We start from the raw sequence: 24,546 nt of genomic DNA, 5'->3' as shown, positions 1-24,546 counted from the left end.
TACATTGTAAAATTCCTTTATGAAAGGACTTTCTTATCTTGCTTATCCACTTCACTGTGGACTTTTTTTAAAAAATGCTCAGCTATGTTGTGTGGATCAAAATGGTGTAAGCAGTAAAATACTCTGTAACTCTCAGTGGTGCTCAGTCAAAACATATTTAGCAATGGTTTTTAGGTGAGGAAGCCTCAAAAAAGCCCAGCAGTCCTACTTATTTTCTGGTGGCAAAATAGCTACAAAAATGAAGACTCAAAAATATATAACAAACATGGCATAAACTTGGGAGCTGCAGCATTGTGGATGTTGAATAATTCCTTAAGGAACTTTCTGGGGTTTTTAATATAAAATCATTGTTAATTCAATACGCTGAATAAGAAAACAATGTGTAAAATACTGCCTCATTAAACACAATTGACTAATTTCCTCAGATTCCCAATTCGCTATAACTAATGAAAACATGCACTTATCAACAAAAAGCCTTGTGTGAATATGTACATCATGAAATTTACCTCTTGGGATAATGCAAGGACAAAGCAACCTCATGTCTTTTTTTTATCCTAAGGGTACAATTACCTCATGATCATTTCCCCTGTCTCCATTGTCTTCCCAGAGTAAACAGCCTTTCTTGTTTGTGTTAGGAAAATCTTTGATTTATTTATGAACGGGGAAACTGGGAACTCTTCTAATCTTGGCTGAATCGAGTATTTCACTTTAATTAATAATAACCAGATAATAACTTCTAATATTGCCCTTGGAGTATTGCCTTCAGATGTGAAAAGTTTTTCCAAGGTTGTTGAGTGGCTCTTTTGTAGCAGAGGGAGGGGAAAGTCCATCTCACTCATGTTCATCTTTGTCTTTTCACATGAACCCTCTAGACGGGATCGAACCACAATATATTTTCAGCAAGGTAAAAAAATGTTAAAACTTACTATTTTTGGCCTTGCAGGACTTGTTATCAGGCTGAAGTACATAACCCTCCACACAGCTGCAAGCGTACGATCCTTCTGTATTTACACACGTCTGGCTGCAGCTTCCATACGTGTCACATTCATTCATATCTAAAAGGAAAGTAACAAGATCTTGTTTAGGGATTGGGAAAAAAAAAAAGAAATTCAATAAAATTCAGAATTCTAAGAGAGACATTTAAATCATTAAGTAAGTATGGTGTGATGGTTCACGTGTGATGCTTCCCCTTCTCAATATATGATTTTATCATGGATGTTGGCTGTTGAAATTACCCCAGTAACCAAACACAAGGGTAGGAGTTTTCCCATTTACCAGTTCTTAATTTTGAAAGATAAAACCTTCGTTATTTCAAGTAGTATCCAAAGCCTCCATCACGTTAGGAAGACATCTGGGTCCTTGTTAGTACTAGAGACCACTAGTTATCAGGGTTGATGAATGAAGCAACATTTCAAGAGAGGAAATAATTGATTATCATTCTCAACCTATTTTTGCTGGCAATGTCTTATAGTTCCTTAAATGAACTGTCACCACTTCTACATTATGTTATCATCCACTACATCAAAAACTGTATATTCCTCTCATAAATATAAAGAAACTAGGGTACACAGGCATAATACCATAAAATCAAGATATGCTATTTAACAGTGGTTGAGGGTTTAAGTAATAAATTGATATCCTAAAAACACTGCAGCTGAAATTATGTCCCGAGATATATTTTTAATCACAAAACATGACAAGCATAGAGTGCAAGAACTTATAATAAATTACATTTATGAATAATCTGGCTTAGTACTGCTAGTTGGAGGGAGGTGTGATTGGTAGTGAGCACATACATAAGGCAACAGAACTCCAATACGATTATTAAAAGAGAAAAAATAAAACAGGAAACAAATACCTGGATGGAGAATTAACAAGCCATATATTTCAAAAATGGAAAAGAACACCAGTTTCACTCTACAATTAATTACACCAAAATAACGTTCCCGGCTAAGTTGTGTGACCTTGGGAGCGTTCATTTATCAAATTCTAATCTAGGTGTGACTTTATGGGCGTGAGGTGAAACACGTTTTACAAGTTTTACAGGCTCTCCTGGCAGTGAGGTCTGGAGGGAGAGGGGGCTCACAGAGATGAGCTGCAGCTTGTCAGTCAGGGGAATGCTCCCCACCTCCTGCAGCCTGGCTGGGGTTGCTTCCTTGCAGTAACTTCAGAGGAGCTACTGCTGGGGCACAGGAGCATCAAAGAGTCAGGAGGGAGGCCCTGACTCACATTTTGGGGCCACTCGCTCTCTGTGTGAGTTACCAGTGGTGCCACTGTGCTGATTTTGGGGTTGAATTATGTCAAAACCAGCCTGGTTCATCAAACTTCAAACACACATCCAGCTTTTTGAAGATGGATGTGACAGATAAGCCGGTAGCTGGCCTGTAAATCTGAGACTAGCAGTCAATCACTTTACACTACAGAAGTCCAGTCCCCATTCATACAGGCAGGTTCTTCTGACATAACCCTTCTAGGGGTATATGTGTGGAGATTCCTGCCTTGGGTTGGGGTGCCCTCCAGGAACACTCCCTAAGGCTGAGAGAAAGAGAGCTCCCCACAATCACTGGCATGGGTGACTTACATCAGATCTCTACTTAATAATATTTTTCTTTTTTTGCTAGCTTTAATATAATTGCTTCAATATAGTCCCATCTTATACTATACTACTAGTAGTTTTAGCTTTTATATTGCCTAGTAAATATTTCTGTCCGATCATTTGTAATAATAAATGATTAATTTTATATAAATATTCTCATTTTGTCAATAATTAAAACTCGCAGGACAAAAGCGGTTCAATCACACCTCAGTAATTCCTTAAATTTAAACTGTTGACATAATCCAAGGCTAAGATTGGATTCAGCCTCACCTGGACTCCTCTCTGAGAAGGAGTTTAGAAAGCAAGGGAGTCCTTTCTGCACCTTGTGACTCAACAGCAGGACTTTTTAAATAAATGTTGTCTAAGCCTTCCCTCCCTCCTGTAACAAGCTGGCAGGCTACCACCAGCTCCCTGTCCCTGACAGCCATCAGGGAACCATCAGGATATCTGGGTGTTAATGTTATAGGGAATTTCTTGTTTACCTGTGCAGCTTCTTCCATCACTGCTTGTTTCATATCCCTCCTCACAGTAACACCTGGTGCCGTTCCTGGTAATGGCACATTTGTATTGGCAATTCATCTGTTGGCATTTGGGGAGCAATTCTGTAAATAATAATAGAGAAAAATGTTACTAAATATTTTAACTCATATATATATATATTTAAGAGCACCACCACTATTTACATTAGCTGGAAATATAACACAAACACATTGTAAAAAATGCTCGTTATGAAAATTGCATTTCAGCAAGTTAATAAATGAAAATGAGCATTTTATTTCTATCAGAAGTTGTTCACAAGCTTATTATAGAGGTTTACTGTTGCTCTGCTTAAACATCCATATTTGCACATCAGTCATTTTCAATCAAAGCAATGATTTGGAATTAAAAAAAAAAAAACAAAAAAACACAACTATAGTCTTTCCTATTCCTCATATAAATTGATTTTCTAACTTTTTAAAACTTGTTTTGATTTACTGAAACACACGTAACCTTCACAGCAATCAATGGGAATACATTCTGCCTCAATAATATAACATTGGACATGTAATGCTGGATAAACTATGGACAGTCTATATGTCATTACTACTGACATACCTCATAAAACCTATTGCTTAAACACACATCATCAGCACAAGACATGATGCTAAAAAACTGAAGAAATATTGTAGAAATATAGACTGTAATGTTTTCCAGCATGAAACAGCACAAAATTAAACAAAACCCCCTCCAACACTTCTCAGCCCCAAGCCTTCTGACACATTTCAATAATTTTGCTGATAAAAAAAGCCAGTATTTTAATGAACATTATTTTTCCCTCCAGGAAAATGAGAAAAAAAATTGAGAAAAACAGCTCAAGGAGTTGCTCTGAGGATATTTTTCAAACCTGTATGCAGATGGATCAGAAAATAACCTGCAAATGGACAGAGAAAGTTTCTGCTACAGGGTTGACTTTAAGTAACTGGCTATGACCTAAGGAAAAAGAGAAATCTGTATTTTAACATGTGGGAAGTTTTAATCTGTCTGATCATTATTCACCAAGTTCTACTTGGGAGTAGAATGAACATGAATATGAAGAAGAGTTTGCATAAGCATCTGAGCCCTGGAGCTTCCATTCTGGAACAAGTGCTGTCAAAATAAAGCTGAAATTTCAGGAGAAAAGTGGATGTGGCTGGCACCCAAAGTTACCACTTGCTATAATGCAAATATTCGAAAAAGAATGTGGTTTCATACAATTATCTCAGGGCATTCCTTAGGATTCCATGCACCACACAGCCTACAGACTGCCTAGAGGTTGATAAATCACACACTGTCTAAACATGCCCACTTTCCCAGTGGTTTGTGGTATATTTCTCAGCCTTTTGTGCCCCTGTGCATAGGAAGATAATGTATATTTCTGGCTGTAGCTGGCTTTGTTAGTTTCCTGTCCCTAGTCCAGTCCTTAAATCTGCTACACCTTTCCAAGAACAAGTCCAACAAAGAAAGTAAACCAGAGAACTTCCCTAAAGGCACCCTGAAATGGGACTGCATGCTGAGATGTGGAGCTGGAGCCAGATCAGGTTTATTTTATTTTATTTTATTTTATCTGTTTATTTAACGTCTATCTGAACAAAATCAACATCTATGTTTCATTTTCTAAGCAAACGTGGATCAACAATCCTTTACAACCTATAATTTGCTTCCTCAAATATTTGTCTGATGCTGTACAGCCAGGAGCTCTTACTGGATGAGAACTATTTGACTCACAAACAGGACTTGGCTTGTTTTCACTCTTTCCACAATGGATGCAGACAGCCAGCAGCTTAAACCAGGATAGTGGGACCTACACACAGCCAGTAAAACTGGAGAACAGCAACAGTAAATTGGCAAGTGAGATCCATTGAGGGAAAGTTAATAACTAACAGTCTACTTGCTCATATTTTTCACAAAACTGTTGCATTTCATTGATTTAAAATTATTGTAATATCATGGGAGTGGCTTTTAACAACAAAACGGTTGCATTTTCCTTACCGTAAGTATTAAAAAGTACTTTGACCAGGGCATTTCGTGATGGGACAAGGGGAATGGCTTTAAACTGAAAGAAGGTAGGTTTAGATCAGATGCTGGAAAAATTCTTCACCGTAAGAGTGGTGAGGCCCTGGCACAGGTTGCCCAGAGAAGCTGTGGCTGCCCCATCCCTGGAAGTGTCCAAGGCCAGGTTGGATGGGGCTTGGAGCAACCTGGGATGGTGGAAGGTGTCCCTGCCCATGGCAGGGGGTGGAAGGAGATGGTCTTTATTTTCAACCCAAACCATTCTAGGATTCTATGACAGGTAAGTTCTGTTGATAGAACAGGGCTTGTTCTGAGGAGTTCTAGTCATACTTCTTTTTCTTACACAAGTCCTTACGTTCAGTTTTTTGAATACTGTCTGATCCTGTTGACTAATTAACCTAATCATTACAAATTTGTTATCTCAAAAGACATGTTTCATGGCCCACTATCAAGAACAGAGAGAAAACCAAAATATCTTCTCTCATTTTAGCCCATCTGAGAAAAGAATCAAGCTATCGCTTGCCTGTAACACTAATTCTAACTGGAGGTTAACAGCAGCCAGCCAGGAATTCTTCGAACCCACCAGACATCCCCACAAAACCATTTAAGAAGCACTGCTGGCTGCCAAATTTGGGCTTCAGAATATTTTTGCTCTATTACTGATCTGTAGGGGAATCCTCAAGTGGAAAATCAAAAAATACAATGTAGAGGGTAAAAAAAAAAAAAAAAAAGTAGAATAAAATAGAATGGAATAGAATAGAACTATTTCATTTGGAAAGGACCTACAATGATCATCTAGTCCAACTGCCTGACCACTTCAGGGCTGACCAAAATTTAGGGCATGTTGTTAAGACAGCTGCCAAGTGCCTTTAATAAATAGAAAATTAAAAAGTAAAATAGCAAACCTATTTTCTATTTTACTAGCTGTAACACTGATCCTGAAAACCTTTGGAAGAAAACAGGAGTTTTTTTGCCTCTGGCAATGTTTGAAATATTGAAGGACATGCTGTGGAAGAACAGAGTATACATTTATGGATTGGTTAGATTTGTAACAGGTTTCTTGGGAAGTAAGGAGGCAAAGAAAAATCATGAAGCAGAACACTGATATTTTTAAAGCTCCATATAGGATATTTAAAGAGATAAAAGCCAGGGACTGTCATTTCTTGTCCTTTCTAAAATTCCGCACCCACTTTGGTCTCCTTTTCTCGACGACAAATGGTTTACAAAGTACACAGGCAGTGAGGAATGAGCATCACTGAGCTTTTATCATAGCCACAGAAACCCCTGAATTTGTCAAAGCAAGGTATTTCTGCTGCAAGATTTAAAGGAAGAGGCTGCACTGAAGAAAACAACAGGAGAGAGCTTTATAGCTCTCAAGCAGACCCACAGTTCAAGACAAGGAGCTGCAGAGCAAGCCTTGAGATTTGCAGAAATACAGGGTAGCAGAAGTAGCTGTGAGTGCCTTTAGGATGATCTATTTTCTCCAAGCCCAGGGAGTAGTGACAATTCATCCAGCTCTGATTTAGGTCATTTTGTTCCGTGTTTTCTTTCTTCCACAGGAAACATGAAGGGCTGCATTTTTTTACTTCCCTACATCCCCATGAATGAGCCTCTCTAAAGTTGTGCTGCAAATCTCCTACAAAAGCCACTCTGCTTTCTCAAAGGCACCCATGTCACTCTTATGCTTCCTGACTTTCATATTCCTCTAACTCCCAAGCATCCAGTCCCATGGGAGGGTAGTCAATCAGGAAAAGACGCTGCTGATCTCATCCCCCTAAAGCAATGCACCTTTGACAGTGACTCAGAGGAGCTGTAAGTTTCCTGGACAAACTGCTCCCACAGGAATTCACAGCAATAACATCCTGGCTTCATTTATTCCTTCTGTGTTCAGTGAAATACACTGCTTATCATAGTTCATTCAAGATGAATGATGTAAGGAACTACCCTCTCTTGAATGGTTTTTTAATGAAAGGTTTTAAGCAATTGATCTGGCTATCCTTTTTTGTCAGTTCCTCCTGAGCTGACACGAGGTTCACAATAGGTTCACACCAGGTTCTCACGCTCAGATGTTTTGGTTGTTTCCATTAGGAGGAAAAGCAGTTCAGCTCGCAGTTTCTTAATACTGAAAACTTTTTCTTTTTTTGGCTCTTGGGCACTGTCGAACAATAGAACAGATTTACCAACATACCTGCATTTTTTTGTCTTTCTTCTCAGGAAAGACGACGAAGCACAGGTTGTCTGGGGGCCCTGCTGCTCAGGGGCCCTGAGTAAACTCATCTAGTGGAAGGTGTCCCTGCCCAAGGAGGGGTGGGGTGGGTTGGAATGATGTGATCTTTAAGGTCTCTTCCAACCCAAACCCTTCTGAGATTCTCTGATTTTGTATGATTATTGGAAAGCACATGCAGCAAAATGCCTTTATTTCTGAGCCACTTGCATGATAGTAAAGCTTTTTGGCTGTAGTGGGTTCCTAATTATGTTTTATAGGTACATCTGTAATGTATAAGTCCTGTCATATTCTTTTTGTAATGACAACATATACTGGAGATATTTCACTACTCTGAATTAAAATGGACTGATTAGGTAATGCTGATAACTTGATATAATACAGAGCTGTTGTAAATAAAAGAAATTGTTTGAAGTTTACCAGTTGGAAGTGCAAGATAATATAGCACTGGAATAACAGCAGAGCTTGTGTTTTCACTTCAGGGCTTTACAATTTGAAACAACAAAGGATCCTTGTCAACTAGTTCATCAGAGAGTGACTGTGAGCTACCAGTGCAATGCTGCCTGGGAAAAAAGGGAAACGCATCACTGAGAGCACTGGGATAAGTATTTCCCACAGAGAAAGTGTGGATGTCAAGGCACAGGACGCTGGTGAGCACTTCCCTTCCAAGAGGCAGCTGCTTGGAGCTCTGCACACCCTGATGGATATCTGGGGGATAAACTCAGATTTGAGCAGACTCAGAAAACAGCCTCAGGGATTAGCAGGGGAATGGAGAGCTGCAATCTGAGAGGAGACTGCAAGTTTTCGTGTTGATTAGTGCCAGGAGACGAAAATGAAGAGGAATTATGAGTGCTGTCTATGAATACATCAGAGGATCAACAGCGGGGAAAGAGACAATTTAAGCTGAAGGGCTATTGGCAGAACTACAAATGAGTATAAATTGTCCATTAATAAGTTCTGGCTGAAAATGAGAAGGTTCTTAGCTATTACCGTAATCAGGTTCTGGAACTCCTCTTTGAATGGGAACAACAGGGACAGAAAATAAGTGCATGCTTTTGAGATGGATCATGATAGTTCCACAAAAAATAGCATATGGAAATGCCTCTGGAATACCAGAAACCATTTCATGACCCAGGAGGTTCCTCCTACTATATTCCTCAAGCAACACACTACCTTGTGTTTAAACATAATTTTTCATTATGGAACTAAGATTAATCTTTTTTTTTTTTCCTTGTCTATGAAACATCCCAAAGGAGAACTTAGAGGAGCTTGTTACTGAACTAATCTTCTAATTTTACTCCCTGCATACACTTTTCTTTTCTCTTAAATATTCGTATCCTTTTTGGCAGCTTGGTGTTTCATAAATTTGCTTGATCTTATCACTGTGTTATTCAATTTTTGTGATTCAATATTCATATGCTGATGTCTAGACTATTCTTATCACACATATGCTGTAAGGCTTATTTTTGTCTTCTGGTTCATGTTCTGAGTTTTTGCAGCACAATCCTTTAACAGATTAGACTCTTTAATGTAATCTACACTTAGTTTTTTGTTTGTTTGTTATTGTTGAAGTTAGAGACATGATATAAAGCTCCATGTTTTGCTTCTCTGGCAGAAAAGGGTGGCTTGATTGATAGAATTCAATTGCTGTGTTGAAATAATGCAGCATGTTTTTATCTTACATTTGATGGTCATTTTATTACTTTTGACTATCATACCAGAAAAAAAAAAGAAAGACAAAACTGAAATTAACTTTGTCAGACACTTCAACTCATAACTTTGTCATGGGAGATACACCCCTGAAAAAGATAAATGGAAATCAGAGAGCTCATGACATTATAGTCCTGCTATGGGTCATCTCAGCCCAATTCAGCAGAGAAGCACTAGGAGTCAAATTTAAAAAAAAAACAACATGGAATATATGACAGATGTTCACCATTTTACTTAAATCAGTGAGAAAGGAGGGAAACAACACCTTAGACAAGAAAAAAAGATTGCTTTTTGCCCTTAGACAAGTGCTTAGAGGAATGTACTCCACCTATTTTGCATTTGCCATGGTTGGCCCCGGTAAAGCTGCAGCCTCTGCCTCCTCACACCATCCAAGCCACTGCTGCTTCCCAACTCATGGCCAGGAATCATTGGAAAATACATGCCAAATGTTTTTTACTAGCTCCTAAAATAAACCATCCACTCAGAAAAATAAGCTCCAACTGAGACATGTTAAAGACATAGACATTTATAGACAGGCAGCTCCCAGCTGCCCAGCCCCAGGATCTGACAGCCAGCACAGGATTTCTGTGTAATGCAAAGGCTGGCTAACCAGAACCCAGAATGACAACTTAAAACTCTGCATCCTGAACTCCTACAGCAAGCCAAAGCACATTTTAAGTCCTAGGCATAACCACAAGGCTTTTCCTTCACAGAGCTTAGGTGTCTAAGCTGTGACTGCTGTTGGGTAACTCCTGAATGCAGAATCTCTTTCTGAGGTTGGAGTTTTACAGTAATATTTCCAGGACAGAAGCAGAGAAAAGATGCTTGTGAATGGTGTTTTGCCCTGAGTACCAGGCTGCTCCTGAATTTTCCGTGAAATAGTTACTGGATAAAATTTATTAATAGATTGCTGTATTTCCACCCTTTTTCACTACTATAATCATCAGGCAACTGAGCCATACTCTAATGTGCACTCTCTTGAGCCCACAGAACTCTCTTTTCCCCAAGAGTATTGATTCAACATGAGAACTCCTGATGCAGTGACCGGTGAATTCTGTGGTTGATGGGCCAAGATGTGTGAACACTCCCGAGGCTGAGAGCACACCTGGGTAGTCCTGGGACTCACGTCCTAAGCAATTGCTGTGACAACAACACTGTCTGGTAAGAGCTGAGCACCAGCTTTTTGTCATATTATAATTTATAAGAAAAAGTGGCCTTAATTATCCAGTGTCAGAGCTCATCCCCACCAGTAGGTGTTTCCACAGTGGGAAACCTTGGGCCATAGCTCCAAGCCATGGAGAAAGTTCTATGTGGAACAGAGCTCAAGGGGAACACTTCTGAGCGTGCTGGCATGTGGATTGTACTTCACAAATTCTACCTGATTTATCTCAACCCTTTATTGTATATTTCTACCCATCACTGTCAATGTGTTGGCAATCAGCTGCTGAACAACTTAATATTTTAAATAGACATTACTAAGTATTTGTCCATTTTATGATTACAAGAAAATTACATATCTTGTTTAATCTGCTTGTCAGTCTGATCAAAACCAGAAGTGTCTTACTATGATTACTTTTCAGGGAAAATGGGCACATCTTGCTCAGTAAAGTTCAGGCTGCTTGTGAGTAACAAGATATTATTTTGAAAACAGAGAATTTTTGCTGTCATTTCTAACACAATGAAGTAAGAGAGAAGAAGGAATGTTCCAGGAAAAAAACATAGCTTAAATAAGCAAATAGTATCTTCCAAAACCTTACCCCATTCAGCTCTTCCTTTCAGATGTGAGCATATCCATCTTCAAAATATTACCTAACAGTATCCCCCTACCCAGTTCATGGATAAATTTATTTTTCAAGGATGTGCTATTGAAATTTCTTCCTGCCTACATCGTGACCTACAATATTTGGCTGAGCTTCAAAACAATTTGTGTTGTGTGCTGTTCTTCAACCATAGCATCGCAAAACACTTTAAAAGATGAGATCAGCAGGTAGGAGTCATGTTGTGAAATATTAGCTTCACCTGTGGAAATGGCTCATTATTCCGACCTTTTGCTGTTTTAGTTATACCTTGGCTGCCATACAGAAGCACAAGCTAAAGAAAAGTTCACATGGGAAAATACAAACTGGGTAAGTGATTTCATGACTGAAGAGGGTAGTTTATCAGGTGCTTAACCTGAATACAAGATACATAGTTAAAAGAATGGTTATCCTTCATATGAGAAGAATACACATTTATTTTATATAAAGCACTTTATAGTTTTAGGTATTTTCACAGTACTGAACATATGTTTACTGAGATACAGAGAATAATCACTAAATTAAGTGAGTCTAATGAGATATGAAACCTGATAATATTGCACATGTCTATTAATAACCCAGAAATGAAAGTTGGGGCAAAATTAGTGTGTGCATGGTGATAACAATTGGCAGAATGGATAAACTACAGAGAAGTCCAGAAGTTAACAAGAGCAGATCACCTGGGCATCTTAGTGACCTGGACCTTGTTGCATAAAATGTATTTCCAGAATTAGCTCACGATTTCTAAGCCTCATAAGTAAATGTGCCTGAGGAATTCTTGGAAACCAAAGCAGTAATTTGGTGACAGGAGCAGAACGAAGTCTGGTGTGAAAAAGGTTTAGTATTGTTTTGTGGAGGTTAAGGATGTTGGGAAGCCTCTCAAGGGAAGCTCTGAAAATCTAAATATGTTTGAGGAGTGTGTCCCTGATGAGGCAGGTCCCCTCTCCTGGGTTGTCCCCTCACTAAGAGTTGCACTTTTTTAAAGGTATGAACCCTAATCTCCTCACATCAAAAAATCTTTCTAGGATTCCCATCTGAGCTTAAGAAAACACTTGTTCACTGAGGGGGTGGCTGAACACTGAAACAGGTTGCCCAAACAGGTTGTCTATCCTTGGAGATACTCAAAACATAACTGGACATGGCTCTGGGGAACTTTTTAAGGTGACCCTCCTTTCACCAGAGTGTTCATCACTTAGATGGTCTCCAGAGGTCCCTGCCATCCTCAGGGGTTCTTTGGACCCTGCAGGCCATCCCTTTCTTGCCAAGACCTGCTACCATCCCTCCATCCTGAAAGGTACAGCAGAGAAGGGGCAGGATTAAATATGTGCAGAGGGCAGGTGGCAATGGAAGGAGAGTAAGGTCAAATGGAGAGCTGGGGAAAAAACTTTCCCTTCCTCCCCTTTCCTCTGGTGGTGGGAAGGCAGATTGGGCAGTGACTGCCCCCTGCAAAAACTGCCATTGCCTCCCTTTCCCATCTCTCTTCTAACCCCTAAATTCCCTTCAGCAGCCACACAGCTGGCAGGACACAGGGTGCTGTTTATCCTTGCACAGTAAATCTCCACTTCTTCAGGCAAAGCATTCGGCATGTCACCTTCGAGACTATTGCACTAGTCAGCTGTATAGCCAGGCCATAAATAGAGCCAGCTCTTGTATCTCAATTCAACAAAAGGCAAAGTCACACACCAGGGGTGGGAAATGAATACTGTGTTCAACAAATGAAGGAAAAAAAGGGATTGAAATTTCACAGTCAACAGACACACAAATGTAAACTCCCACATGGTGATGTTCTGTTCTACCATGCACACGCTGTTGACAGACTGTACAGATAACTTTTGGATGTGAAAAGCAGGAAGAGGAGGAGAAACAGCACACAGAGTGCTCTGGAAGCATGAGTTAATAATTTAAGTCCTGCAGTGTTCTGTTGTAATAGTTACCCACTCCATAAGCAGTCTAAGTTCACCAGTGACGCACACTCATCCACACAATTGCACTCAGCTCATCTGGTCACTGGATAACAAGGACTTCTGAGTGGAAAAGCTGTACTTACTGCAGTATTATACATGTTTTCCAGTTCTACTTATGGGAAGCCAGCTCACAGTATGGCATCATCACTGTTCAGTGTCTCTCTTAAAGCAGTCTCTTGTCAAGGACTGAAACACGTAATTTCCTTGTGAAGATCATCTCATTCAAAGTCAACTGTTTTAAAGTCTGTCTACATTAGGTAATACAAAGTTCATATGAATTTATTGTATAGCATCATGTAACCTGTGAACTAGGAAAAAAACCATCTAGCCCCCTAGACTTGTGTACGTCCAACTGGATTCCCCCGTGGATTATGGGGGGGTTCATTCTGCAGCCCATCCCTGTCTGTCAGCTGAGAGGTACCCTGAGGACAATTGGTCTTCTTCTTAAAGACAGAGGCAAAGAAAGAGTTAAGTACCTCACCCTTTTCCTCATCTCTTGTCCCTGTTTTTCCCAGCATGGCCACAAGTGCCCCGTGGAGTTTCGGAGCTGACATGTGTAGAAGCCCCTGCACAATCAGACAATGTAAAGCAAGGAATTCCTATGTCCTCACACATGGATTTATGCCAAGTGTCCAGTCCAATGGCCCAGTAATTTTGCTTTAATCAGATGTAGCCTAGCAGTGGGAATGCCATGTTCCCTGTATGTGGCACACCAAGATGTCTTTGTCCTCTGCTGGAATGACAGTTTGCAGAGATAAATTACAAGTTTAGGCTCTCTCTTTGTTCTGTTGCCTCAACTAGTGATGTAGATATAATGGTGCAGTAGAGATGGGAAGGGTGTGGAAGTTTTAAAACATTTCAGAGAGGTCAAAAGATTATTAATTTTCTTTTCCTGATGCCAGGGGAAAAAAAAAAAAAAAGAAAAAAAAAGAAAAATAAAAAAAGGACAATAAAAGGCTAGCATCTTTATTTACTTTGCTCAGTTCTCCGTTATGTGGAAAAACATAATTAAATCATTCTGAAATCACTAAAGACACCTATAATAGCTTTTCCCAATGCCCAATTTCATGCTTCTTCATGGAAGTAGTACCTCAGAAATTGCTTCTCTTCATGATTACAACTTCACGTGACAGATAAAATCCTCAAAAAATTGCCAAGCAGAAACCTCCAGCTCATGAGGCAGTGCCTTCCTGGAAACTCAGCCAAGGACTTGAAATCTATTACTAAAGGGATTGAATAACAACAGATCCCAGAGAACTGAACGTGCAATGCAGTAACTGAACTTTGTTCGTGTGCAAACTAAACCCAGTGAAGGATAAAAGAAAAGACTTTAGGCTACAAACGAATTAAAAACTGGTAGGAAGGGAAAATTATACTGGAAAAATAAAATTCTTATTCAATTCTTGATTTTTATTTTTTTATTTTTTCCTGAGAGACAAACATATCTACTTCTGAACCATGGCAGGGGCTAGAACAAGTGATACCCTTCCTCACAAGCAAATGTTCAGTCAGCTAAAGAGGCTGAACACCATTTTTTTTTCCCTGCAGGAAGCAGGTTTGGATTGCAAGATGGTTTCTGGAGTGTGTTTGCCCCACTGGAAGTGCACAGTTCTTAACAAATTCCAGCTGGAGTTGTATTTTGCCCCTGGTGTTTGGAAAGACTCGCAACTGCCAGCTCTCCGAGTAGTGTTGAAGTGGTTTCCTTAACAACTCATCGACCAGGGTGTTACAGAGAATCCAGGAAATAAGAACCCTCAAATCCTAACCTGTGATTCAGAACCTACTCCCCCGCTGTCTGGGATGACACACATGATTTTATGTTTGGTGATTTGATGCCATCTCACCTTGCATCCAGCCAGGATTGCTCAGCAGCAGCTTTTCTGGAAGAACCGAATGCACTTGGAGCACCAGCAGAAAACACGGAGAGCAATAACACTGCAAACTCTGGTAACATTTGCTGCCACTTTGCCATGACTCATCTTCCCTCCTTGCTTTTCCTATCTTTTACCCAACTAACGAGCCTTTAGCCTTTGGCAATGTATAATTGATTCAGTGTGGCTGAGTTTGAAAACAACAGAAGCCCAAGGATTGCTTTTCATTCATTGCTTCATTTAGCTCAAAGTCAGTGATCTACACAGTGCAGCAGCTCAAAGCTGTGTATCCTTATTGCTAGTGTCATAGGCACACCAAATACATATGGGAAAGCCTAATTTTACTGAATACTTTACATAGGATGATTTATTTTGTTATTTTTTTAATTGTAAATTCCCTAGTTGTTGTTTCAGGACTTTTTTTTAAAAGCCCTTGAAGCTTCTAGAGCCCAGAATAAAACCTTTCCCTTTAGCCCATCCTGTAAATTGAAAAACTGGTGAGCAAAAAACTCCAGTGCTTTTTATGGTCAGGTAACAGTTAGTTATATTTTTATGTAGCTGTAGGTACCTTTGCATATATAGGAAAAGAGAAATGCAGTTTTTTTCACCGGAGATGTCGTTGACACATTTTTCTAGTGGGGATAACATAAATAAATGTCATTCTCAGATCCTGCCCCTTTACCATCATTCTCTAAGGTACAAGCAGAAAAGCCTGATAAGTTAATAAAATATGATGTAAAAATTTTCAATGCCAATTCCAGCATTCCAGAGCCTGAGATTATTAGAGGCACAGGTGCAATGGGAACACCAAAATGAGTGACTTAGGTGATGTGCTTCAGAGGTTTAACTCTACCAAAAAGATCAGCCCTATTTCTAGCTCCTGTGAACAAATAAAGAATTATTATGATATTTACACAAAGGCTTCATGTATTGCTTCAACGTTTGGCTACTACATTTTGGCACACTAAAAGTTAACCTGGCTCTTCCCTCATTTCTCAAGGAAGAAAAAAGGAAAAGGAGAGGGGGAAAAAAAAAAAAAAGCATCTGTTTCCTTTTTCTCCAGTATCCTGTTCTAAAGCTTCTGATTATTTTAGAAAACAGTCCAACTGTGCTGAGGGCTTGGCTTAAGACAATGAACGCTGCACAGATTTGGTAAGGATCACTGCTCCTCTCAAACTCTGCTTTGATATATTCTCTCCACAAAGCATGGGAAATTTCTAGTATCTCTCAGTGTAGCTTTTCACAGCTTCTTCAGGTAGAAGCTCAGGAGATGGATGTAACATTAGTTGCTTGGAATGAGTTGACTCATTCCAAGTTTGGCAGAGAACTTCATGTTTTTCTCCTTAAGAAATTATTATGCTCCACCTTCGTAGGACTCAGAAAGCAGAGCCACTTACATCCAACTCATGAAGGTAATAAACGCATCACCTTTGTTTATATTTGCAGGTATTTTTCACAGAATAGATTTTTGCAAGATTAAGATTACTTGGAAATGAAATTATTCAGTATAACAGTGAAGCATTGACATTATTGCAGTACTGTAATCTCTGTGTCCTATATAAGCGAAATTTAGATTTGTAGTTAAGAGTTTCAAATAACTATTCACAACAATTTTTTCATTAAAATATTGTTTAAAATATCTTTAATTATGTATATATCTTAATTATATTCTATGTCTGGAATACAGAATAAATACTGTTTAATATAAACTATTTTCTGAAGATCTAAGTTACAGGTTTCTCATCAGAACATCAGAAGTTACTCATCAGAAGATAAAACATTCATTAGGAAAAATGAAGAACAGGTTCATTTACTTCTCTGTAAAGGATTCTTACAAGAGACTGCTTTCAGCCTGCTGTACATTTTGTGTGTCATTTGAAGACTTTCATAAAGAGTTGCGTTTTTCCCTCATAAAACATGATTTTGAAATTGGACAAAATGCCTCATTATTACTTTCTCTTGTGTAGTCTTGACTAGATCAAAGAACAAGAAGCAAACCTTCCTCCTGAATCACATTTGTTTGTTGGTGGGTTACTGGTTATGCAGTCAAAGAAATCTATAGCAGCTTTTATCACTGACTAACAGAAATCTTTCAGTGGAAGAGCTCTCAGAAGGCAGGAAGCCTTTTGCAACTGTGGAACATCTTTAGTTGGGATTAGATGTTCTTTTTGCTTGACTTAGTAGCAGAACTTCTTAGAGGATGCTCAGACTTCAAAGGGACTCTTTCTCCACAGAGATAAGTACTCCCACCATTTCTAGAAATTTCAATCAGGGGTCTGAAGAGCAATTACAAGAAAGACACTGATACAGAATCACCTTTTCTTCCTCGAAAAGTAATATTAAAACAAAAACAGGATACAAGCACCTTTCCTACAGTATATTTGTTTTATTCCTACTAGACTTGTGCCTGGAAAATGATACTGTTTACATAGTGGCGATAGCTACTCCTTATGGATTCATGGGAAGAGACACATTCAAATGTGTTTATAAAACATCCAAGAAAAAAAACCAGGTCCTAATTACCTTCTTGCTACTCCCTGTTACTAAGCCTGGTAAAAGTTTACTTATACTCAAAGATAAGATGAGATTAGAGTAGCCAAAAAAAAAAAAAAAAGTTCTTTTTTCATTTACTTAGTGGCTTTTAATAAAAGCCATTAAGTACATGAATATCAGAATGATCTGCAAAGAAAAAAAATCTGAACAGATGATTACTTTGAAAATAAAAAGGCAATTAAAGAGGGAATGATTTAGAATAGTTGCAGTATAATTAAATTCTCCATGAAGAAAAGAGAAGTTGAAAATTAAATTGGGAAAACATTTGCAGCAACAGCTCAATTTAAATATGTACACTTCACTTTCATTTTTTCTAGCAACTAAAATACAATAATTCTACTTAAATTTAGAAAAAAACATGGCTTTATTTTGCAAAGTCTATCAGCGCAGACTAATTTTCCTCCCCTGTTCCAAAGTACTGGACTGCCCTGAGAATACACAGAAGGTGCCAGAATTGATCAGTCCATCACAGCTGCCAGGTAAATGAAGGAGACTGTCCATGTCAACAGCAAAGGAGCCCAAAACACACAATTTTGGAGGGATTAAGTGATGTTTATTATTTCTAGGCAACTTAAATCTCTGATACTGCTTCTGAGCATAAGATTGACTCTTAAGCAGTTTGAGTTTCATCTCTGCACCTTGAACTAATTGTTCCTGCTGTACCTTCATATCTCCTGCTTTTGTTTGCCCATGGTTTTTTGTTTGTTTGTTTGTTTGTTTGTTTGTTTTTTGGTTGATTTTTCTTCAGCTACCCATGGCAGCTGCTGAAGACAGACCAGTAACTGAATTATTTGGAGCTGGTTATATTTATATGAAGTCACAGAACATCATGAGTTGGAAGAGACCCACAAGGAGCATCAGAGTCCAACTCCTGGCCCTGCACAGGCTGTATAACACTATCTGTAATATGTTATATGTTGCACATTATACATTATATGTCTATATTGGTCCTCATGGACATTACCTGGACCTCTCTTTTCTGCATGTGTGCCAATAGACAGGCCTTGATTTCAGTCCAGGATTGGAGATGGAGTCTAAAAACTTATAAAGTCAACTTCTGATACAGTCAGCTACTACTTTTTTTCAGCAACGATCAGTTGCCAAAACAGATATAAAACAACACTGACAGACCTGAGGGGTTTCAGGTTTTTTTGAGGTAATAATTTGTTTCTAAAGAAATATTTCATGTGACCTAGTTCCTAAATTAAGTAGTTGAATTTCAGGAGCACTGACCATTTTTCAGCTCCAGCTGCTAGAAGGAATTGACTCAATGGGAGTTATAGTTGTTCATCATAGCTCAGGAAAATATTTCATTTTTGGACCTAAACCTGAATTTAAGTGATTAATTTAGCTACTACATCCACAAACAAAAAATTATGGCCTGCTGAAACAAGCAAAGTTCATGTTTATTCAGGGTTCTTTTGCAGCCCTATCAACTTTCAATTGTGTTTGGGTTGATGAAATTCTAATATCCCCGTCTAGAGGAGGTTTTTACTTTTCCTTTTAACTTCCTAGGTCTTGTCCTTGCAGTAAGAAAGTTTTGTCCTCTTTTTGATATCTCCAAAGTTTTTAATTTTGGTGGATGTTCCTCATTTTCTCTCCTTGCAGCACTCTACCAAAAGCTCTCCATTCTGAACATGCTCAATTACTATTCTACTTCTTCCAAACTTCTTCCCTGCTCTCAGCCCAACATACAGAATAAAGGATATTAGAAACAAAAGGTTTTTCTTTCAACTGCCTCTACCAGACATGGTTTCTCCAACTAAAAAAAATAATACTCTTACTTACATAACTGTGAAAAGCAATTCCACTATCACATTTAAAATAAGAGAAGTTTCAGAAGGTAGAAATATATTATTTTGCAGCATTTTTCCTTTCTCATTTTTGTTGATGAGGTTGTAGGGCAAGTCAAAATAGAAAATTCATTATTGAAAATTCCTTATTGTTACCTGACTACACCTGTACAGTTAATTGAAGCAATTTGATATACATTAGGTCTATAATGTATTATTTTTGTTCTGTGCTTTATTGACTACTATGATTGAACTCCAACCATACCTGCTGCTGGCCTCCCTCTAGAAGCTGTGGGACCTCATCCCTTCAAGACAAATGGAACCACCAAATAGTTCCATCCTGCCCTCATCTGAGGCTTTGCAAATGCCAGAGTTTTCTTGGAATGTAAGTGATAGTGAAATTTCAGAGCAATGAGGAGACATTACCATCTCCTGCAGCAGCTCTTTCACAGTTCTTCCACACATCTCTCCCCAGCTTTCATCAAACTCAGGAGGAGAAGGTAAATCCAGCAGCCTGTAGGGGTTGAACTTCAGTTCACAAACAGCTTTGGTTGTTTCTTTGATGTAGCATTACTACTTGTTGTATGTGTCCTTCTTTTAACATGAGAAAATTTGTTCTGTGGATGGTAAGAAAAAGTTGCTGGTTTCCAGCACCCACCCAGTTCGGGTGCTAACCTTCTTGTTCTGTCATGTTTCACTTTCCTGAACTGATCCCTCCTGCCTGTTGCTTTGTGTTTGTGGTTTTTCTTCCCTCACAGTTAGTTATATATTCTATCTATCTATCTATCTATCTATCTATCTATCTATCTATCTATCTATCTATCTATCTATCTATCTATGAAAAGATAGATATTTATGTAGTATCCTATAATCCAGGAATGCACCATTTTCAGGAATATGTGATAATAATCACCTGATATCAGACCCAAATTTTAAGTGAAGGCAGTAGATCACAAGATTTAGGAAGACAGAAACAGGGTTGTTTGGGTTTTGCTTATGGGGGTTTGGAGTTTTATGTTATTTTTGGGTTGGTTGTTTGTTTGTTTCCTGAATTAACTTGTGGCATAACATGGCTTTTATATTTGGAATAACCCTTACAATATCTGGAGGAAATCCTCATCCCTGTATGCCACAAAGCCATACTCTAATGACCTCAATTACAAAAGGAATGTCATTTGCTTAGTCCTACACTACACAGTGTAACTTCAGATCTATGGTACAACATATGGTGTGGTTGTACTGTGTGAAAGCAGCAGTTTCAACACAGTTTAATTAGATGAACATTTGAATATACATAAATTCATCCACACATATTTAACACACAGTTTCAGAACTCCTTTCCAAGCTTTACTATCTCATGCAAAGTCAGCCTTACATTTGCCTGATGGAACCTGCAACCTCCAAGGAATCCTAAGCCAGAACACAACCCAGCAAATAGTGTGTACCCTCGCAGTCACGTCCAGTTTCAAGTGATGTCCTTTAAGTAGCTGATGAATGGACATTATTATAAAGATGTCTATAAGACAAGTCTATCAGAGAAGCCTGAATAAAATAAAGACTTCAAATATCATTAAAATTAATGAATTAGGTCAAGTCGGGTAATTTGTCACCTGTCTGAATTGGAATCCAATCTGTAGCATCCTTTAAAAAAAGACACATTCAGATGAGCTAGTGTGTGAATGGGGAAGTTCATAGTGAAGATAATCATAATTTAAATGAGAAAATGCCTACATAGTTTTATCAAAGTCTGACAAGTGATTCTGTGCAAGAGCAGCATGGTAAGCAAAAGCAAGTTTCCACAAATTAATTTGACCTTGATGAAAGGCACATATTTTTATCAATCAGACTTAACAAATATTGACTTTAGGCATTAACCGAAGACATACATAAACATTCAGGTCGTTGAAACAGTTGTCAAGTTCATTTTCCTTCTGAAATCACAGTTTGCTGATAAAGATCAAGCTGAACTTAACCTCTTAAAAAAAAACCCTTGTGTTGCTTTATAAAGCAAGAGTCGGCTGGATTAGTCTTCTCTGCCTATCAACTGCTAAAAAAAGATGTGTCACACAGACAGACTGAAATCTAGAGCCAGAGTGCTGACTAGGATACACATATAAACGAAACTTGGTATAACTATAACCGCAATTGGCCCTGTGCCCATGGCCCATCCTCCTGCAGCAGCACCAGCCGGAAGCTGGGGGGGACCAGGAAGGGCATTTTTGCTTGTAACTGCCCTTTATGATAGAGGTTTTATTTCAACAGGAAGGCCAGAAGGCATCATGCTTCAAGGGGCATGTTATGGGGCACCAAGTAGAGACCTGCTTAAGAAAAGAGTATTACGTAGTAAATGTTTAACTTTCCAAAATCTGAGAGCTGAAAAGATGCTTTAATGGTACTTTCTATTCTCAGTTCTTTGTGGAGGAAGGAGGGAAGGAGAGGAGCTGCTGTACAACGGTGCTGTCTTCTTTCAAGTCACTCCACCAGCAGCTGAATGAAGAGTTAACCCTCACTCTGAGAAAAACAAGACTCCTAATACATTTCCTGAGCAAAGCCTGCCCGTAGAACTCGCTGAGGAGGCACGAGACCTGTAGTGCCAAGTGGGGCAGGAGCTCCAGGCTAACACTGGGTGTCCCTGCAGGAAACACTCCATGCTCGAGAGCACCAAGAGCTGTTGAACTTCTCTCTCCTCTGAGCCCAAAACATTCTCTGAACTGTCAGATTCCCTGAGAGAAAGGAAGAGCAGGGACCACAGAGGCAGCTTCAGCCAAGCGTTTGCAAACAATCCGTAAGGTGAGCGTGAGATTAGATTTGAGTGCACAAAGAATTCTCTGTACCAAAGTATTCAGGCATCTAATCTATGTCATATCCAGCCTTCACCAAAGAAACACCTTGAGGCACTTCATGACTATGTTGACATTTCAATTATGCTGCATTTAAATAGATTTGGTTGTGCTGAGTCTTATTCCTTCCAAAAATACTTACCCTTCTAAATTTAGATTTACAAAGTTATTTACTGAGTCAGTTTCTGTCAGGGAACGTACTAAGAAAGTAGCAAAGCAGAAAGTCACAGTGTTTGCCTTCTCTATTTAAAAATTCTTTCTGTCTCTCCATCCTTTTTCATCTGCTCCATGACTGGAGTCTGTGCACAGAGAGCACTGCAAAGACTGAAGCAGAGCTCTCTAAGGAATCTTCAGAATGGATTTGGCATGAGGAAGGGCAAAAGAAGATTTCTTTTCTCTGCAGCCTCCTGGAACTGGCTGTAAAACAAGCTGGAGATCAGCCTACCTGCTGGAGTGGCCAAAAAGGGTCCAGGCCAACATAAGAAATCCTTGAACTGCCTAGGAATGAAGGGCTGTAAGTAACTCAGGGAGCCACTTGGCCAACCAAGTGCACCAATACTTTTTCCTCAAATATTCTCAAAGCTTACAGGAAGCAGTAGAAGCAAAGAACTGGCAGATAAAAATTGCCTCCATAATTTAGCAGCCTGTCTGTAATGACTGACTTCTCCACAAGCCACGGAAGCGTCAAAGCCTCTCCCAGCAGCGTTTGCAGAGCTCCCTTAAACAGCTCGTGCACAGCCAGCCCTCAGGAACCTGCAGGTTCCTAAAGCATGGAACAGCTTCATTCTCTTTGAAGGAAGAAATAAAACCAAGAGTCAGTTAAGTTTTATAAATGTCTCCATCTCACCTATTCCTGCTTAAAGGAAGTGACAGTTGGCTAATTCCAGACTCTCTGGGTATAGAGGTTTTCCCTAGCACAGGCTGTGCCTCTCTGCTGCCTTAGCTGTTCTGCAAGTGACAAATGCTACAGAGCCTGAATATTTCCCTACATGTATATTTAAGATTTGTACTAACTGCTGTTTATCCAAAGAAAGTAATGGCTTTGAATCCTGACAGAAATTATACCATGATTCTGGCCAGGTTTTTACTGAATCTGATTTTATGAGGAGGAATAAAACAAGTGTGCAGAGCTATTCAGCAACTTATACTGCTCACTTTTTAATACGCCTGGAAATATCTGAGGGACTGTGAAGGTGATCTCTTGAGAATATATCCAATACCCACTGTTACCCTTAAAATCCCATGCTGAAACATCATTGCCAAAAATAGCCCCCTAAAGGTGACACTTCCATAAAAGATGTCATGAGTTGCAGAAAGAGCTGCAGGAGTATATAAGCCATCTTTACAGCACTACTGCAAATTCATTTCTTGTATTCCTTTTCCTACTTGGTATCCCTTTTCCTATTTTACAGGAAGTTTTTAGGTTTGGAGAATATTTTTAACATATGAGTATGCATGGAGCTTGCTTGAAAAACCTCATTATTATAAGGATGTGAAAGATATCCATAAAACAGACAGTTTGATCCTAAAAAGGAATCTGGAAATCAGTATTGTACACCATGATGGTAAGAAAAGAAGTGTCCAAGTCCAAGAAAGCAAATATTCCAACCAAAAATCTCATTTAGTAAAAGCAAAAATGTAACCATTTCCCACACAGCTTCACATGAAGAAGGTAATGAACAGATGTTAGCACAGCTACTCATAAAAGAGCTTTCATCTGTGTGTTCAATTTTTGGAGGTCAACAATATGAAAAGTTATTTACACACAACCTTATGCCCAGAAGTCTTTGGGTGGTCAGTGTAGAAGTGCTTTCTCACCAGCTGCCTTTCCCAAAACCTTTCCTATACTGACTGAAACAGAGGAGACAATGAAAGCAGACTCAGAGAAATCCTGTGGAAATCTCTCTGGAGGCAGGCTGTGCCCAACCCGGGACGGTATTTCCAAACAGGTAATATTCCTCTCTAACCTGCTTGTCTGGAGTGTGGCAGCTCCTCACAGCACCAAAACCTGCCCAAAATACGCAGGAGTGACAGATCCCACCTTCTGAGACCTTCTCCCAGCACAGGCACACTGATATCAGCCTGTTTGTGAGCTAATCTGAAGCCACCTTAGGCACATTTTCAAACTCTCAACACCATCATCAGATCTTATTGCAGTATCTGCTAAAAACTGGCTTTTCAGGACAGTGCTCATACACTGCTGCACTGATTTGTGCTTCTTCACACAGTTGAGGCTCCAGACCTGATTCAGACTTTGAGGAGTAATATCTGGCTGTCAGTAAAAAATTAAAATCCAATTGAATTATTATTATTATTATTATTATTATTATATAATTCAGGTGACATAAAAGCTGTTGTGGGACCTAGAAGTGATGCTAATTTTAGGTCATACAGTCAACCACAGCGAAAAGCTTCTTTTATTTTAGATTTTATTTCACTTCCACTTGCTCCACTTGTCACTGCAGTAGGTGATTCAGCGACAGGATGCAGATGAGCTGCGGGGTGTTAGCTATTGGTATAAGAAATATTTCCACAGTTTTACTACAATGCTTCAGATTCCTTTCACATACACAACCATTATGATAAAGCATGGGGGAAGAAAACTCCTCTGAATTGTTAAATTATTAAGAAAGGAGTTGTGTAAATTAAGTAGTATCAGCATATCCCACC

At 39.1% G+C, this 24,546-nt stretch overlaps 1 protein-coding gene across 6 annotated transcripts in view; it reads right to left on the bottom strand.

The window, feature by feature from the left end:
- The window catches only part of LRP1B (LDL receptor related protein 1B), a 671,639-nt gene that overhangs the window by 312,571 nt on the left and 334,522 nt on the right, over nt 1-24,546 (bottom strand). For all 6 annotated transcript variants that reach the window (XM_027900055.1, XM_027900058.1, XM_027900056.1 and 3 more), the window contains exons 3-4: nt 3,079-3,198; nt 927-1,055 (exon numbers count right to left, since the gene is read on the bottom strand). In XM_027900055.1, coding sequence (XP_027755856.1) covers nt 927-1,055; nt 3,079-3,198 — 249 coding nt within the window. The remainder of the gene's footprint in view (nt 1-926; nt 1,056-3,078; nt 3,199-24,546) is intronic.

This window comes from Empidonax traillii, unplaced genomic scaffold (genome assembly GCF_003031625.1).
Source record: "Empidonax traillii isolate 1590-97213 ecotype Southwest subspecies unplaced genomic scaffold, ASM303162v1 scaffold702:size1046427, whole genome shotgun sequence".
NCBI classification, from domain to species: Eukaryota; Metazoa; Chordata; class Aves; order Passeriformes; family Tyrannidae; genus Empidonax; species Empidonax traillii.
The sequence above is the reverse complement of the archived record's forward strand: the minus strand, read 5'-3'. Positions and strand labels throughout refer to the sequence as shown.